The 15,676-nt window shown below is 30.8% G+C and overlaps 1 protein-coding gene across 1 annotated transcript; it reads left to right on the top strand.

Annotated features, from left to right (window-relative positions):
- Positions 1-14,449: 14,449 nt before the first annotated feature.
- OCT59_023315 (uncharacterized protein) lies at positions 14,450-14,812 on the top strand (the record flags this gene model as incomplete). The annotated part of the gene is made up of 1 exon (XM_066131978.1): positions 14,450-14,812. One exon carries the CDS (start codon positions 14,450-14,452, stop codon positions 14,810-14,812), a length of 363 nt encoding a protein of 120 aa, XP_066006686.1.
- Positions 14,813-15,676: the final 864 nt, after the last annotated feature.

The following is a 15,676-nucleotide window of genomic DNA, read 5'->3' as shown; positions in this document are numbered from 1 at the left end:
GTAGTGAACAACAATTTGGAGAAACTGAGCCTACAACAAGTATACAAGACAAAGCATGGCAAGACCAACGAAATGAAGAAGGTGAAAACGAAAAAGCAGAAAGTATAATATCACATGATACAGTACTCAAAAATGGTGAAGATAGTAGTTTCAGTCAAATAGGTATAAACGATACCTCAAATGACCACATTTATGATCCAAAAAAAGAAATGAAAGAGAAGCAAAAGGCTAAAACCAGTAGTGGTTCAAATAAATGGAGTACAGAACCGTATTCAACTTATAAACCGTATTCTGGTACTGGATCATCATCAAATCTTAAATCATTTGTAACTGTAAAACCATTTCAAGGTTCATTCAGTTTTTCTAGTATTAGAACATCAACCTTGAAAACTTCTCGACAGAATGACCTTCTTGATTTTTCTAGTAATAATTTACAAGATGATGAGGAACCAGAAGAACAAACTCCTATTAATGAAGCTGAACAAAATAAGATCATGTTCCAGTTTTTTCAACAGGCACAAAAATTTTACGCAAAAGGAGTTGAACCTAGAAAATCCAGACTGGTTGATTTTCCAGTTTTTAAAGGAGGAAATCAGAATCCTGTCGGATGGATTGAAGCTTTTAGTAGAGCTTGTGTAGCTAATAGAGTTAGTGAAGAACGAGCAATTGTTTTAGTAGCATCCTATCTTAAAGGAACAGCACTAACTTGGTACAATCGTCAAAATATTATTTTTTGGGAGAATGATAATAGCCCTCAACAATCATTTACGCATTTATTTAAGGATCATTTCTGTAATCCCTTCAGGATTAGTCAATGGAAACATCAACTGCGAAATAGGAAACAGAAACAAGGAGAAACAATTGAAGAATATATTGCAGCAATTACAGAATTATGGAAAAGAGTAGATTCCACTGATAGACGAATGGAATTAGATAAAATCCATGAATTTATTGAAGGTTTAAGACCTGAATTCATTGTACCTGTACAATCCGCTATGCCTCAAACAGTAGAAGAAGCAATGGAAAAAGCACAAGCATTAGAAACTGCTTTTTCAATGGGAATGGATCTATCAGTTTATTCAATGATGCCAGGTTATTTACAAAATATGAATGGAGGAATGATCCCTGCTCGAACCAACTTAGCCATGTATCAACCTGCCTATTCGATGAGTTATTCCTAACCAGAAAGTGTAGAAAAGATGGTTGAACGGAAAATCAGCGAAGGAATTACTGCAGCATTAAGCCAAATGCGCACAGAAACTAAACCAACCAATCCTACTCCAAATAATAACAACAATAATAATCAAAACAGGAATAATTCAGGATGCTATGTCTGTGGAAGAACTGGACATATCGCGAAAAACTGTCATCAAAGAAACAATCAACAAAATAATAATAATCGCAACAATAATGGAAGAGATTTAAGGAATGTTGATTGTTACAATTGTGAAAGAAAAGGATATGTATCTAGGAATTGCAGGTCACCACCATCAAATAATAATAATAGTAATAATAGGACCAATAATGGTTTTCAAAATAATGGTCGTTTAAACTACTAAACGCATCTCGGGAGGGGGAGAGTGCGAATTTTAGAAAACCCTCTAATGAAATTAGTACTAAAAGAGTGAATTGGAAGGATCCATTAGAAGAAATCAGACCTTTTGAAAAACCAATTCAACTGTTAAAAAGACCTACATATATTCTCAACATTTTATATAATAACTTTAGAATTTATTTATCGAAACGGCTACAGAAAAATAAAACAATGTATAATTTATGGCAAGTAGCAGGAGGAAAAGTAGAGAATCGTGAATCTTCTCTTCAAGCTGTGCTTAGAGAAACAAAAGAAGAAACAGCATTAAATATTGAAAAAGATGAATGTGTATTTTTATTTAATGATCCAGCTTTTAATTGTGATGTTTATTTAACAAAAGTACCTGATTATCAAGAGTTACAGCGAACTGAACCTGAAAAACAAGGAGCTTGGACAATTACTTCTTTTGAACAATTCCAATTTATGGCAAAACATAATGAATTAACCCCAATACTAGTTAATTATTATACTGATATTCTTAACCAATTGATTAGAGAAGAACCAGCATATCTTAATCAAAAAGAAAGAGCCGAAGAAGCTTTATATGAAGAAGCTATTGTATATGGACAACCCGTTAATGTCTTAATAGATTCAGGAGCTGTAGGTTGTATTATTTCTAAAAGATTCCTAGATAAAGTCAATTAAGGAATTGAATTACCTACGAATATTAAAATCATCGATGTAACAGGACAAAAATCATTACCACTAGGAATGGTTCAACAAGTTCCAGTACAAATGAGGGATATTAAAGTCTATGTTAATATGATAGTTACGAATTCAGCTGAATATAATGTTCTGCTTGGTAACGAATGGTTAAAGAAGGTTAATGCAAACATTGATTATGGACAGAATACCATCACCATTAAATATGAAGGAATCCAACAAAAAATTCCTGTCACATGTTCTCAAAAATTAGACCCAACAAAATATACAGTCATTGACCCAGTAGATGAACTAGAATTAGAAGATGAGTTAGAAGACACCATAGCAGTCCCATTTTATAAGACAGAAATAACCAAAAGTACTTTTCAAATCAATGATCGGAAATATCACCCAGGGTATTTAGAGTATATTAAGCAACAAAATCACAATAGTACTGGCGTAATTAATAGTAAGGGACCAGGAAAATGTCTATGTAAGACCTTAGAAGATCAAGAAGTTTGTGATGATTGTCAAATAGTTCAAGAAGATTGGAACATTTATCACGTGAAGCAAGAATCAGAAAGTCTGGATGTATCTAATAATATTCAATTAGAACCAGAAAAAGTTGTTCCAATTGGAGAATTAGAGGAAAGTCAATATCAATTACTCCATCAATTACTAGATAAAAATAAAGACTTATTCGCTAAATCATTGCAAGAGTTAAAATAAACTCCAGAAGGGGAACATATTATTATCACTGAAGAAGTGCCACCTATTAAAAAATGAGCTTATAGGACAGCACCAAAGGAAAATGAATTTATTGAGAGTGAAATTAATGATATGCTAGAACAAGGGCTAATAGAACCTTCAACTAGCCCCTGGTCATTTCCAGTAGTGGTAGTGAAAAAGAAGAATGGAAAACTTAGGTTTTGCGTTAATTATAAACCTCTTAACGATATTACAAAAAAGGATAATTACCCGCTTCCAAGAATTGACGAATTATTAGATTCTCTACAAGATGCACAATGGTTCACCACTTTAGATTTAGCATCAGGGTATTGGCAAATAAAAGTAAGGGCGGAAGACCAGGAAAAAACAGCCTTTATTACAAAATTTGGGACATATGAATTCAAAGTCATGCCTTTTGGACTTTGCAATGCACCTGCAACGTTTCAGCGAACTATGGATAAAGTTTTACATGAAATAAAGGAGAAGTTTGTTTTAGTTTATCTTGACGATGTCATTATATATTCAAAAACTTTTAAAGATCATATTCAACATTTGGAAGAAGTTCTAAATAGAATTCGTAAGGCGAATCTAAGATTAAAAGCAGAGAAATGTCATTTCGCAGCAGCTGAACTTCAATTTTTAGGACATGTTGTAGGAAAAGAAGGTGTTAAACCTGATCCAGAAAAAGTTAACAAAATGGTTAATTATCCAGAGCCTCAAAATATTAGAGAATTACGTGAAGTTTTAGGATTATTCTCTTATTATCGACGCTTCATTAAAGATTTTGCTAAAGTTGCTGATCCAATGTACAAGTTATTAAAAAAGGATGCACCCTATGAATGGACGAATTTACAACAAAAGGCATTTGAGAATTTAAGAGATAAATTAACAACAGCACCAATTGTACAATACCCAGATTTTTCAAAACCTTTCTTCTTATATACTGATGCTTCGATTATAGGGTTAAGTGCAGTACTTGCACAGAAAACTGATGATCAAGAGCATGTGATTGCCTATGCTAGTCGAACTTTAATACCAGCAGAAAAGAATTATGCCATCACAGAATTGGAATGCCTTGCAATTGTATGGGCAGTTAAATATTTTTGACATTATCTTTATGGAAGTAAATTCACCATTATCACCGACCATGCAGCACTCAAGTGGTTGTTGAACTCAACAACAGAAAATAATAATAAAAGATTGGAAAGATGGAAGATTGTCTTATCAGAATATGAATATGATATTGTATATCGGAAAGGAACTAAATATGCGAATGCTGATGCATTCTCTCGTCTTGACTCAACCTCAATTAATAATCACACCAATCCTTCAACCTCACATAACGATCATGGATGAACAACTATATAAAGAATTAATCTTATTTTTAACAACTCTCACTTTTATGGATGGTATAACGGATAAATGGAAAACCCAAATTCGGAAAAACTCAACCCAATATATTTATCAAAACAACATTTTATTTAGAAAAACAAAGGATGGTATAAGAAAAGTAATTCTACGTGAACAAGTAGAACCTATTTTATATCACTTTCATACAGATATAAGTGGTGCTCATTTAGGAATAGATGCTATAATTGGAAAAATCAAAGATCGATATTATTGGCCACAATTAGGAGAAGATGTAAAAGAATATGTAAAAACTTGCGATATTTGTCAAAGAAGAGGACCTACTAATCGTCGAGAAGAACTGATACCAATACCAGTTAAGGGACCATTTCACAGGATAGGAATTGACATTAAAGGACCATTACCGATCACCAGTAGTGGAAATAGATATATTATCGTTACCATGGATTACTTTACAAAATGGCCAGAAGCAAGAGCAATATCTAATATTAAAGCAGAAACAGTAGCTAAATTTATTTATGAAGAAATTATTTGTAGACATGGAGTTCCACAAGAAATTCTATCAGATAGAGGAACATCATTTATGAATAAATTAATTGATGAATTATGTGAAAATTATCAAACTAAGCATCGCCTTACCTCAGCTTATAGACCTCAAACAAATGGAATGGTTGAAAGATTTAATCGGACAATTGGTGAATGTATTGCAAAATTAGTTCAAGATAATAATAAGGAATGGGATCAATTAATTGATGCAGTGCTTTTGGCATATCGAACGAAAAAACACAATACTACAGGAAAAACACCATTCTATTTAACTTATGGATGAGAAGCAACTTTACCAATTGATTTAAAAATTCCATCACAAATACCTCAAAATGAAAAAGACCTAATGCAAAGACGAATTTATCAATTAATAGTTGAATTAGAGGAAGAACGAAATGATGTTTCGTTAAGAATTGAAAAAGAACAAGCGAAGCAAAAACAAGTATATGGTCAACAAGGAATTTCAGAAAAATTAAAGATAGGAGATCAAGTCTTAGTAGAACGAACGTGGCTTAAAAATAATTTCTCAGCAAAATTAGAAAATAAGTGGATAGGACCTTATTTTATTTATGAAGTACTTAATGATAATGTTTATAAACTTAGAAATTTAGATGGAAAATTAGTTAAACATGTAATTCATAGAAATAGGCTTAAGAAATATCACGAGCGAAGATTGGAACCAATAGTTATAATTTGAAAATAGTAAAAAGTTTTATTAGAAAAAAATATTATTGTTCATTATTATTATTATCATTATTATTAGTATTATCATTATCATTATTATTATCATTATTATCATTAATATAATCAGGACTATCAGCAACAAATATTTGATCGTAAGAAGAAGAGGAAAAAGATGAAGATGAAGATGAAGGAATAGGCGAAGGAGACTTGGGCATATTATCATCAACAACAATCATACCATATTTTTGTATAACACTCATCGCGTGATAATATTTAGTTTCAAAATATTTTGTACTATATATAGCGCTTTTATTCTCCCTTTTCAGTTATTTTACTTCACCCTTTAAGCTGACAATTTCTTTATCTTGTTGAATAACCTTTTTCTGGGCCTCCCAACATTCTTTTTGGGCGATAGCCCACAGTTCATTATTAGATTGCGCTTCTTCTACTTGTTGATGGATTTGTACGGACTGTAAAACCCCAAATTTTGTCAAAATTGCAACTTCTTCTTGTAAGGAATTATTTTCAGCTTGTAAGGAATCATTTTCAGACTGAAACGTTTGAACTTGATCTTGTGTTATTAAATGAAAAAAGTAGAAACACCAAGTTAGTCAAAGACTAAGTGAATAAATCGATAGCCCAAAAAAGTTCTACAGGGGGAGTCCATTCAAGACTAGATATCCTGGAGGTATAAATACCCCGTCTGCAAGTCGAAAAGAGCCAGAGAAATCAACTGTTCAAGAACCGGATAAAGGTCGAAACCCCGTCTGCAGGCTATCTCCGTTTAAGAAACATTTTAAGAACCTTGCGTGCAATACTCACCCTCAAGTTGACGAAGTTGTGATTTACGAGCAGCTTTCAAGACCTTAAAGCGCGCTTGTGATTTTTTTTGGGATGTTTTTGATCGACGGCAGCCCATTTTAATAATAAGGATGTTAGAAAAAATATGTAAGTTTTAATAAAGGTGATATATGCAAAAAGATTTTGCGGAGAAGTGAAGACAAGGGGAAAGGAAAAATTAGGTTCTTAAATAAGAAAAAAACATGACGCGAGAAAATATGCTCTAGATGAAATAACAAAAATGACGCGAAAAAAATTCAATAACAGCTGATAATTATTACACGTGGAAATAATTAAGAAGAAGAAAAAGTTATTTTTAGAACAAGGAGAAATGTTTTAAAATAGTAATACACGATTAACTAATTTAAGGGGTAAAATCAATCAAACTAAATTAGTGGAACAATAATGTCGCGATCTACTGAAATTAGTAGTTGATCATTAATAATATTAATTAATTAAGTGCGACAATGAAATTCTTATTTAAAGACGCGTTCTATTTTGTTATGATTCACTTTTTCTCATCATGACGCCTTACGAAATTGTGTTACAAGACCTATTAATTGAAGGAAATAGTTCTCACGAATTACAAGACGAACCTTATTCAGATGAAATGGAGGATAAAACAAAAATTCATGTGACTTACCGATGTTTGTTAAGAGCTCAATGACTAAAACAAAGAATTCCAGCTCTAGTTTTCGCATATTTCTTAGGACAGCTTATTGAACAAAAAGAATTAACAAAGAAACAAGTTAGACAAATAGTTTCAGAACATTATTATTGGATTTCTGTTCGTGTTTATTATATTTTTGAAACAAGTCCTACTCAAATTTATTGTACTATTAATACTACTGTTAATTTGATTAGATCTTTAAAACAAAATGAAATTAAGCAATTGGTATTGGAAATTTAAAGACTCACAGGAGTTCGTTCTTTAAGGGGGAGAAAGTGTTAAAATATAAATGTGGCGCAGTAATTTTATGTAGATCAATTTTGTAGATCATTTGTAGATCCCTTGATTTTTTCGATTTTCTTGATTTTCTTGATTTTCTTGATTTATTTGATAAATCTGATAAATCTGATAAATTTGATATATTTGATTTATTTATTTTATTAATTTTATTTATTTTATTTGTTATATTTTATTTATTTGATATATTTATTTTATCTTATTTATTTATTTTATTTTATTTATTTTATTTATTTATTATATTTGATTTATTTATTTTATCAAATATTCTTGATTTTTATTTTATTATAAATAGTGATAGGATTTTACCAAGAAGGGGGAGGTCAGTGAGTCAGATAGTTAAGAATTGTATTGTAGTTTTCGAGTTATACGAAAAGAGTATTATTCCCAGTAGTATAATTCAAGATAGTTAATTTCGCAACCAAGAGATTATCTATATTTTTCATCGTATCTAAAATCTTACATTATTTTAATAAAAACCTATTTTCTTTAACTGAACATCCAACGTTATTTCACGTGATTATTTGTGATCAACTTAAGACTCTCCTATTAAGTTAAACTCCAGTTAACCTGTTAGAGCATTAAAGTTTTTCAGTCGGCTTTAATCGTTGACAGGATAACAATACCACTTAACATATGCTAGAAGATGTTTTCTTGGTCCTTCAGGTAATCTAAGTGTATATTCAAAATAATATTGAACATCTCCTGGGTATATATCAACTGAATCATCATTAGACGCTTTCCATTTTGCAAGAATAGTTACATTTTTTTCTTGATGACCTGAAATCATAGATCCAAATATTTCAGCACCAATTTGTAATCTTGCGTGTTGATCAATTACCAGGTCCATAAATCCTAATATTTCATTTTGTTCTTTTTTATATAATATAGAATACCATTCACATAGAAATCTACGCAATACTAAAGGTATAATAACTTTGAAACATGAAGGATTAAGCATTTGACCCGGTAATTTCTCAGTACCATATATTTTGGAAAACGTAGATATATTATGTCTCATGGACAAGAAGTGTTGTAACTCATCCTTTTCTGCCGTAAATGCCAAACTACCCACAGCTTTCTCTGGCATAATAAGACTAAAAGATTCTTTTAGAAAACCAGATGATCATTTATAAGATAAATAATAATCTATTAAAGTATTCTTAAGAACGATTCGCATAAGTTCAGGCTCTATTTGTCGATTACTATTAGGGTATGATCCTGGATAATAATAATAGATTTATTTGTATTCTTTATTTTTAAAAAATATTAACATAACAACAAACATCTTACCAATATATCCATTAAGTCTCTCATATGGAAAAAGCCAAAAACTATATATGGAACTATAGTCACGACAAAAGTCGGGAATATGAAGTGCAAGGTGTATGTTGCTTGTCATAAATTCCAGCCCATATGTTCTTTCTATAAGATGAGCCATGTCCTTCAACCTCTCTTGCACTTCTCTCAGATCATCTTCTGTAATAAATCTTGCTACTAAAAGATTACATGCTCGAACAAAATGTCCTAAGATCTTTCTATCATTATTATCTAGCATGTCCCATAGTATAGGCGTGGAATAAATCATAATAAAGGTTTTTCATTGATCAGCAGTTAAATTTGAAAAACCTTCATTTCCAATTGCAATCTTTGGGGGGATTCTACCGATATCAGAAGGTAATTCAATATAATCCATTTTCTTTTGTGCAATTCGAAGTTGCTACGCTTAACTTATTTTGATTAATGAAAATGGATTTGATTATCCATTTTGCTATACCTAGAAAAAGACAATATATTGGATCCACTACGGCAAATCTTATGGGATCTATATATGGTAAGCGAAGCAACTCGCTCCACCTTACTCCATGTTCTTTAAAATGTGTATCTCTGGAGGACTTCGAATTGCATTGCAACCATTCATGAGCATATTGCCTATGTAATGAAGGATTTATGGGATTTGTTACCCATTTATCATATTCTTGCATTCCTCCATAATGAGTTTTTTTATAAACTTCACTATAAGTACTACGCTTTTCACACATATGACATTTTATTACTGCTGAGCCATGCCCAAATAACTTTCGTATTGCTGGTGTATCTGATGATCCAATAATTAATGCAACTTTTATGTCTAAACCTTCAGTATATTGGTAGGTCTTTGGAACTCTCCAGCCCTTCCAGAGTTCTGAAAGCTCATCCACAATAGGGGCTAAATAATGGTTAATACGTTCCAACCCTACTTCTTTCAGTCCTGGCAAAAAACCTAAGTAAATAATATTTTCGGGTTTATTTCTTTCTGTTCTCGGAAGATTACAGATAGACGCGTAAATAGCACCAGCACTGTGTTGAGTATAGGTGAAATGTTGAAACCAATCAAGATTAAAGAGAAGGCCCAGGTGTGTTGTCGCAGTTTCTGGTGTAAAGAAGGTATCACCATTAAATGGGAAAGTTTTCCATACCTTACCATCATAAATATCTGAATAGGTATTAACCCCTCCTTTTTGAATTCCTGATAATTCCAGCATATCTTCAAACTCAGGTCGTTGGTATAACATATTTAATTGCTGACGAATACTTGGTTTAGGGTAAATCATACGAGGCACAGCAATTATTTTACCCTTTCTTTTTTTAAGAATAGAAAGTGGATTGTTGCATTTATTACGACGACTAGGTACTGGATTATCTGGGAATTCTTCATGTAGGCAATTTGCAATAGCAGCTTTTCCTTTTTCTTTGTATTCAACAATATTTCTAACATTATACAATTTATGACAATTGTTGCATACAGCTAACTGCATTTTTAGTTGAAAGATATTTAACATTTTTTTTGCAAGATATAAGGATGCTGGAAAATTTTTAAATTGTGATTTATCTAAACGAGTAAGTATAATATGTAAGAATTTTATTAATACTTCAAGTGCTATATCTGAAAGTCTAAATCTTTGTTGAAATTTGAATACCCATAGAATAATTTCAGTTTCTATAGAATCATTTAAACTTTCCATCACAAATACTTCATCATTACCAATTTCAGGAGATGAAAAAAATTCTTCTATATCCTCCTCCTCCTCCTCATCATCTCCATCATCATCATCATCTTCTTCTTCATTATAATCGCCTTCATCTTCACCACCATTATTTTCAGCACCATTATTCTCATCGCCATCATTCTCATCACCGTCATCCTCATCACCGTCATCCTCATCACTGTCATCCTCATTATCATCATTTCTTCTTCTTTATTGTAATATATATATTCATCGTTATCCTTATTTTCATCAGGTGCTGAAACATGAAAATAAGAAGGATTTGGCAATAATGGTGATGATGAAAATAATGTATGTATGTTTTCATTATTATTTGGTTGAAATGAATCAGTATCTTCATTGAAACGATTAAAGCCACTATTATGTTAGGAAGAATCAAGATTAGAACTTGATGCCCTTTTTCGCTTTTTTGTAAAGTTTACATCTTGAATAATGATTAATCTTTTTTGTTTTCTCGCTGTAATAGTATCTTCCTGATTTTTCCTAGTATTCCTGCAGTTTCACAAACTTTCATCATTTGTATGATTTTGCTTGAAAGGCGAAAATCAACCTCTGCGTCATCACAACGAATACAATAGCATGGATACAAATACCTTTTTCTGGGTTTTATTAAATCAGACACAGAGGCAGAAGTTTCAATTTTACTTTTCCTAGGTTTTACTAAATCAGAAACAGAGGTAGAGGTTTCAATTTTACTTTTTTTGTGTTTTACTAAATCAGACATGGAGTTAAAGATTTCAATTTTACTTTTTTTATTATTCATTTTGTATTTTATGAAATAGCTAAGAAAGTTAAGGTTACAATTACTTAAATGAAGTACGCTTATTAAAAAATTTTCAAAAAAATTATCAATTCAATTTTTCCAAAATCAGGTTCTTCAATCACTTTTTTAGGATCAGGAACAAGTTCGCGTTCAATTCTTCAATTTCGTGTTCAACCTTTCTTTTAGGATCAGATACATGTTCAATTCTTCCTTAAGATTAAGATTAGTTTCACGTTTAATTCTTATTTCAAAATCAGTTTCGCGTTTTTGGTAAGATAAAATAAACGTTTAATTATTCTTTTAGATCAGATTCGCATGCAGTTCTTCAAAATCAAGTTCGCGTATCTTGCGTTACTCATTCGCATATCTCATGTTACTCATTCGTGTAGTCAAATCTCAACAACTTTGAAATCTATAAATTTGCTCACAAATCTTTTTTCACAAATTCCTCTTCTCAATTAAAGCAATCAAAGTAGGCAATGATGGATAGTGATCAAGAATCTACCTCCTCATCTTCCTTATCATCTTCTACCTATTCATCTTCGTCCTTGTCAGACAATGCTATTCATTTGAATCAAAATATGTATCGAACAATTAAAGTAAGTATTTTTTTATTATCTGTCATTGAATTTTCCCAAATATTTACGTTTATTTATTATTTATAGAAAGAAGTCTTTATCTGGATAGATTCTGAATTTAAGGATATATATGAGATCGATAGTGATCGTACGTGGCTTGAGCAAAAAGAAAATATAATTACAAAATTGCTTCCACTGCTTTATAAGTTAGTCAACAAAAAGTATAATGTTTCGAATAGTGACATCTTAAAGATATTACATGGATGTTGGCGTTTATGCCATCGTGTAAGCAATATAAAGAAGCAAGGAGACGACAAAGTGAAAATGGATAGGAGGAGATTAAAGAAGAATTCAAGAACTATGGGCGTTAGTAACCATTTTATTAATATGAAGTGGGAATTTAGTTAATTTTATTTAATTTTATAATTATTTATTATTATAGAAAAAAAAAAGAAGAGCTCAAGCGGCAAACTATTTAATAGAAAATAATGATAAATACATTCGTAGATACCCAGAGAAGGAGCTTGTACGAATTCTTAAGGAATCTGGTTATCATTCAGAGGAGTGGGAGGAAACCAATTTTGATGAAGAAAATGATATAATTGGTAAAGAATCTGCTGTTAAAGAAAAGACAATGTCAATTCATATATATAAAACATGGTGGCGTTCTTCTGCAGTATGTACTATATATTTATGATTATTTTTTTTATTTTATTTATTAATAGTAATTATTTATTAAAGCTTCAGCGTTTATTATATGATCGGATTGATCTGACCGTTGAAAAACTGAGGAAAAAACCTCAAATTCTAAAAATTAAAAGAGTTCAAAGATGTAAAACAACAACAAGTATGCCTCCAGTGGATACGCCAAATTGGCGTTCCGACCGATATGTTTCTCTTAAAAGATTTAATCGTTCAACAAATGAAATTCCAACATATGATTATAATACTAATCAAGATGAAGAAAGTGACGAATATCATAACGATGAATATGAAAATAAAAAAACAAAAAATAAAAAAAATAAAAAAAGCAAAAAAAGGGGGGTAAAAAAACATAAAAATAATTAAATATTATGATTAAATACTTTTATTAGGTTATTCTTATCAATTGGCATTTATACGAATTGATTAAAATAAAGTTGTATGTAAGATGATTAATTTGAACATTCAATCCAATTAATTTTAAAATAAAATATGTATATTTTTAATATTTTCGTCAGTTATTCGTGATATCAGAAAAAATAAAAAAAAATTGAAAATAAGGGGTTTTATATGAATAAACGATTATCTTTAATATTAAAATACTTTTTTTAGTAATAATTTTAATATACCTCTTTGAATTATATAATACAAATACAATAAATAAATATTTTGCATATCAGTACCCGATATGTGTAAGATTGATTCAGTGTTACATATCAGTGACTAATCGTTTAGATATCAGAAATCCGATTTTTAGGCATATTTGATATGTTACATATTGGGTACCTGATATGTAATAAATGTCCGATATATGTATCTGATTAGTCACTGATATATAGGTACCCAATATATATGTACCCGATAGCATCAATTTTGATTAGTGGATACACCTTTGAATAATGGAACACAATAACGCAAAATACTATATCGACTTTTTTTGGGGGTAGAAGTTTGTCCGGTATTAGGAGTAGTTGAAGTTTGTCCAGTATTAGGAGTAGTTGAAGTTTATCCGGTACTAGGAGTAGTTGAAGTTTGTCCAGTATTAGAAGTAGTTGAAGTTCGGTCCCAGTTCACTTTCTTAGATGCTTTGTGAAGTTTTCTTTTATTTGACGATTTTTTCTTGTTTCGGCTCATTTCTATATATCAATAAATTTTCTTACGGTTAAAATAGGAAATTGCAAATCAAAAGTAATTATATATCATATGGTCGAAAGTTACAAATTACCAGTTATTATGAAAATGAAATAAAATTATCTTAAATTTCAATGAGATGAGAAGAAAAGAGAAAGAGAACGTACGAGTTAATGATCAGACGAGTTTTTATAGAATTTATAAGTTTATTATTAAGCTTTTGACAAACTTTCACAAGCTGATTTGATAAATAAAAGTTTATTTATCGTGTCTTCCGAACCGAAATGATCATTGATTTTAATTTTTCAACAAAAATGATTTATCAAGTACAATATACTTTTGCAAATTTTAGCCGATTTAATTTATCGAATTGATATCAAAATATTCGATTTAGTATGACCGCAGTTAAATCAATTAATTAATTAAAAATGATTTATCAAGTACAATATACTTTTGCAAATTTTAACTGATTTAATTTATCGAATTGATATCAAAATATTTGATTTAGTACGACCGCAGTTAAATCAATTAATTAATTAAAAATGATTTATCGAGTACAATATACTTTTGCAAATTTTAACCGATTTAATTTATCGAATTGATATCAAAATATTCGATTTAGTACGACCGCAGTTAAATCAATTAATTAATTAAAAATGATTTACCGAGTACAATATACTTTTGCAAATTTTAACCGATTTAATTTATCAAATTGATATCAAAATATTCGATTTAATACGATCGCAGTTAAATTAATTAATTAATCGAATTGACGTTAAATTTTTACAAATTGTAGTAAAGTTTTAAATGATTATTTGATTTATTGAAGCGATTAACTTCAAAACTCGTCAATTGAAAATGACAAGAAGGAGATCGGTTTCAAGCATTCTTGGCAATCAAAAAAAAAATGAACATAGACGTTCGTTCCAAAACCCTCGCAAAAGGAAGAAAGTTCCTTGTTATTGCAATAATTGTAATGGAAAATTGGTATTGAAACGAACAAAGCTTTTACACGAGACAGGAGGCGAAATGAATGATTCGAATGAAGACGAATCAAGTGAAGACGAAGCTCTTTCGATAATTCAAGAAACTAGTGAACAAGACATTACCGAAAATATTGAATTACTTCAAGTAAATGTTGATGTTCATCAGACTTCAACATCAGGGTCGGATTTCGGGAGATACACTAAAGTCAAAGGTTACAAATACCCGGGGACATAGATGTTAATTGTTCTTTTTTACCTTGGAGGCGCGTAAGATATACAAGCCATCCTATGCCTCAATCAACAAGTTTGAATATCAAATCGGACGTATATAATACTAGCGAACAAAACACTGAAATGTCTTTGGGTAGCGAATCAAATAATGAATCTTACAACGAAATTTTTGAAGATTATTCACCTCCCCCGTATCAAGCCAACATGGATGCTGAAGAAAATCCGATTGATGATAATTTTTCATGGATTTTATTGTGGATAATGAACTACCGTATAACATACAATATCCTAGAAATGGCAACCGAATCTTTAATAAAGTTCATGAAAATAGTTCTAAACGAAATCGGTGGTGAAAATTTTAGAACTTTTCCAGATTCTCTTTACCTAGCGAAAAAAGTACTTGGCCTAAAAGACCGATTTCAGAGATTTGTTCCATATACAAAATGCCACAAACTCTATAATAAACAGGATGTAGAAAACTTTCGTTAAAATGAGAGTTTATCGGTTATGAAATGCCACCATATCGAGTTCCTAAACTTGTCTCGCTGAGGTACACGCACTTGCGACACACTTTTATCACGACAAATCGATGTTTCAAGAGTTCAAGCCAAATCAATATACCTATTTGCTAGATTTCGACAACAACTTTCTGATATGTTTTGTCAACCTGAATTCGAGAAATCCCTCTGACATTGGGCAAATCGATTAAATTCGGATAATATTTTATCTGATATTTATAATGGACGAATATGGAAAGAATTCAAAGATACAAACAATGATGATTCATTAAATTTTTTCTGAAATGAGGTTGCCGACTCGCATCTTGGCCTCATGTTGAATGTTGACTGGTTTCAACCATTCGATGGAA

Source organism: Rhizophagus irregularis, chromosome 32 (genome assembly GCF_026210795.1).
Source record: "Rhizophagus irregularis chromosome 32, complete sequence".
Lineage (NCBI taxonomy): Eukaryota > Fungi > Glomeromycota > Glomeromycetes > Glomerales > Glomeraceae > Rhizophagus > Rhizophagus irregularis.
Note: the sequence above shows the minus strand (reverse complement) of the source record. Positions and strands in the feature narration are given on the sequence as shown.